Here is a 3,628-nt window from a genome sequence, read left to right on the forward strand (position 1 = left end):
AAGGGAGGGCGCCCCCACCCCAAAAAAAAAAAAAAAAAAATCAACTGGGGCCACTGATTGCCAAGAGTCTCAGTCACCCAGCCTTTTGAGCCCAGAGGTTCCTGCCAGAGACTGGACCCAGCACAGCATTGGGGCCAAGGGGCAGCAGGGGAAGGGGAACCTATCCTAGGACAGTTCACAAAAGCCGAACACCTTTCTTTAAATAGAAGCAGGAAGGGACTTGGGTGAAGGACTTGAGCGGTTAACAGATAAAAAGGAACTTTATTCACCCTTCCTTGAAGGGTTGAGCTATTTGCAAGTCGTTCCTTATTCCAATGGCCCAAGTGCAATAAAATTTCACCTGGTGACAAAGCAGGGAAAGTCACCTCCCCACATTTCTAGCGGAGACATGGCTATTCTCATGGATTTTCAACACAGAAGGGTGGACCATCTGCCTCCTCCATGCTGGAGCTTAGATGTCGACCTTCTCGGTCACCATCAAGAAAATGGAAGTTGAAGGGCAGAAAGGGCACATCCAACTCCAACGTGACAGCGTCCCCGCCTGGCCTCCTGGTCTATTGAACTAGCATGTAACACTCCCTCCAGAGCTTTCACCTGCCTCATCTCTGCTAGCACTCTGCCCTCCGCCTTGGATGCCACCCCTTCTTTACCTGGTGAAATTCTTTTTTTTTTTTAGGTGAGGTGAAATTCACATAATGTAAAAATTAACCATTGTCAAGTGAGTAACTCGACGGCATTGAGCACATTCAGTGTTATGCAAGCACCACTTCTACCTACTTCCAAAATATTTTCACCATCCCCAAAGGCAAACCCACACGCATTAAGCAGTCGCCCTGCATTTCTCCTTCCCTTCAGTCCCTGGCAACCACCCATCTGCCTTCCGTCTCTCTGGATTTACCTATTCTGGATATTTTATATAAATGGAATCATAGATTCGATATGTGACCTTGTGTGTCTGCCGTGTACTTCCTTCCTTTTAACGGCTGAATAGTATTCCATTGTGTGTATGAACCACATGTTGTTTATCCATTTATCAATTGATGGACATTTGGGTGGTTGCCACTCTTTGGCTATTGTGAATACCGCTGCTGCGAACATGTACATATATATTTGTTTGAGTATCTATTTTCAATTCTTTTGGGTATGTACCTAGGAGTGGAATTGCTGGATCATATGGTCGTTCTGTGTTTAATTTTTTGAGGAACGGCCAAATTGTTTTCCACGGCAGCTGCCCCATTTTACACTTCCACCAGCAATGCACAAGAATTCGGATTTTCCACATCCTCACCAACACTTGCTGTTTTCTGTTTTCTTTTTCCCTAATAATAGCTATGCTAGTGGATGTGAACTAGTACCTCATCATTAACCTGTGAAACCTTGACTCATCCTTCTGTGCCCAGTTTCCATGTCATCATTGATCTGAAAGCTTCTCTGACTTTACAACCTCATCCCTGAAGATTAACTGCTGAGGCTCTTCCCATGCGGCTCCATGGTGGTGCCCCATACGGCAGCGTCTCCCTGGGCGGCTGTGGCCTCCTCTGGGGCAGGACTGCATCCTATCCATTTCTGTGTCTCTAGTGCTCAGCACATAGTGAGAACCTTCACAGCATCTTCAGCTCAGCCAGCCTCTGAGCTGAGATTTCCACATTATCAGTTCACCAACTGAGAGGCAAATGATGGATTTTTTTTTTTTGCAGTACGCGGGCCTCTCACTGCTGCGGCCGCTCCTGCTGCGGAGCACAGGCTCCGGACGCGCAGGCTCAGCGGCCATGGCTCATGGGCCCAGCCGCTCCACGGCATGTGGGATCTTCCCGGACCGGGGCACAAACCCGCGTCCCCTGCATCGGCAGGCGGACTCTCAACCACTGCACCACCAGGGAAGCCCGATGGCTTTTTTTTTTGTGATCAGCTGGGACCAAGAAGAAGAAGAATTCGTCCTAGCATGACTCTAAGCCTGAAAGGCCCAACTTTATAGTTTTTATTATTATACTATACCACTGCCTGCTTGTTTACTGCTCCCAAAGCTGCTGACATACCTTTAAAGAAGATGATAAAGCTAAGTTTCTAGGTGTGGCGACATCGGTTTCAGGTATGATAAGAGGTCACCGGAGGACTGGATAATAAATCAGATGGGGCCCCTGCCCTTTGGCCAGGATAGAATGAGTTTTGTGATTATCTTCTGGGTGGCCTTGTCCAGTCCCAGGGACCAGAGGCAGCAGTAGCTTCAAGCGTTTCCAGGCCAAAGCACCTGGGAACTGCTTTGGGGCTTTGATCTCTAGGGAGGAAACTACCATTTTGTCCCATATTCATATTACCTCTCTCTCTCCCTCTGTCTCTCTCTCCCACCCACCCCACAAGTGAATACTTATGGAGTGTTGAGCTCCCAGGCCCTGGAAATCACCTTGAGAATATTGGGAGACATAACCCAAACAATTCTCAGCTAGTAGGATATCCTCGAGAAGGCGTTGCGGGAAAACAGACAAACTGGGCTGTACCTCCCTGCTTTCCAACTGGGTCACCTTCTACAAGTCACCTAACCACGCTAATCCCTCAGTATTCCCGCTTTTAAAATAGGGACACTGATTCCCGTCCTACCAACTACACAAGGGAGTGGGAAGACACACCTAGGATAAGAACCACCTGGGTAAGCGACCCCTTGGGAAAGTTACCCACCCGCCAGCATCGGGATAGCCGTGGAGCGGTGCGCAGGGAAACCTCTGATTTAATGTCTATCACTCCCCGCAGCTCACTTTCCCCTTACTGCCCAGTTCACAGAGTGAGCAGTCTCGGGGCTCCAGGAGCGAATGCCGGGAAGGGGGTGCTCGTGGGAGGCCGAGGGGGGTGCAGGGCAGCGCAGAGAGGCCGAGACCGTCAGACGGTGGGGAGCCGACTCCAGCTCTAGGGCGGGCGCCCCGCGCTCCCCGACCTCCAAGGGACAGTGGCGGCGGTGGGATGCCTACCTTGCCGTACTTCTTCAGTTTCTGCCGGTACCTCTTCTTGGGCTTCTCGTCCGGCGCCGTCTCCTCCAGCGGCTCGTACCGCTCCGGGAGGACCGCGAGGTGCACCCTCCGCGCGCCCCGGGTCCCCGGGCGCTGCTCGCTCGCCCCGCTCTCCGCCGCCTCGGCCCCGCTCTCCAGATGCTCCAGGATAGCAGCCGCCTCCTCGTCCCCCTCCGTCCGCCCTCGCCCCCGGGCGAGGGGCCTGCAGCGCGGGAGACTGCTCGCCGCCTTGCTTCGGAGCCTGGCTCCCACCGTCATGGTGCCGCGGACCCTGCGGCTGAGGTCGGTGCACGAAGACACCAACCTTTGCGCCTAGCCTGCGCCTCCACCCCCGCCGCCCGCCCTTGCCCAGCCCGGCCCAGCCCGGCCCAGTCCGGACGGGGCGGGGGGGCTGGGGGAGAGGTGGATGGGAAACTTGGGATCGCAGCGCCCCCTGGCTCTAGGATGGCGGCGGCTCCACCCAGGCCTGGCTTTCTGGTGGTCGGGCCCAGCCGCCAGCATCCCATCCTCTGGCCAAAGGGGTGAGGGATGCTCCAAAGCTCAATGCACAATGAACACGCAAAGCACGTTCAACCACACTTGCAACGAAATAAGTGAACCCCAAATAGTGAGACTTCCTTTGCACACGT

The 3,628-nt window shown here is 53.5% G+C and overlaps 1 protein-coding gene across 1 annotated transcript in view; it reads right to left on the reverse strand.

Annotated features, from left to right (window-relative positions):
• CUNH1orf115 (chromosome unknown C1orf115 homolog) overlaps window positions 1–3,317 on the reverse strand; it is a 12,407-nt gene extending 9,090 nt beyond the window's left edge. The window contains exon 1 of the mRNA XM_024750458.1: window positions 2,961–3,317. Within this exon, the coding sequence (XP_024606226.1) occupies window positions 2,961–3,257 (297 nt within the window). The 5' untranslated portion in view covers window positions 3,258–3,317. The remainder of the gene's footprint in view (window positions 1–2,960) is intronic.
• Between the last annotated feature and the right edge of the window lie 311 nt (window positions 3,318–3,628).

The sequence above is a fragment of the Neophocaena asiaeorientalis genome, unplaced genomic scaffold (genome assembly GCF_003031525.2).
Source record: "Neophocaena asiaeorientalis asiaeorientalis breed wild unplaced genomic scaffold, Neophocaena_asiaeorientalis_V1.1 scaffold430, whole genome shotgun sequence".
Taxonomy (NCBI): Eukaryota; Metazoa; Chordata; class Mammalia; order Artiodactyla; family Phocoenidae; genus Neophocaena; species Neophocaena asiaeorientalis.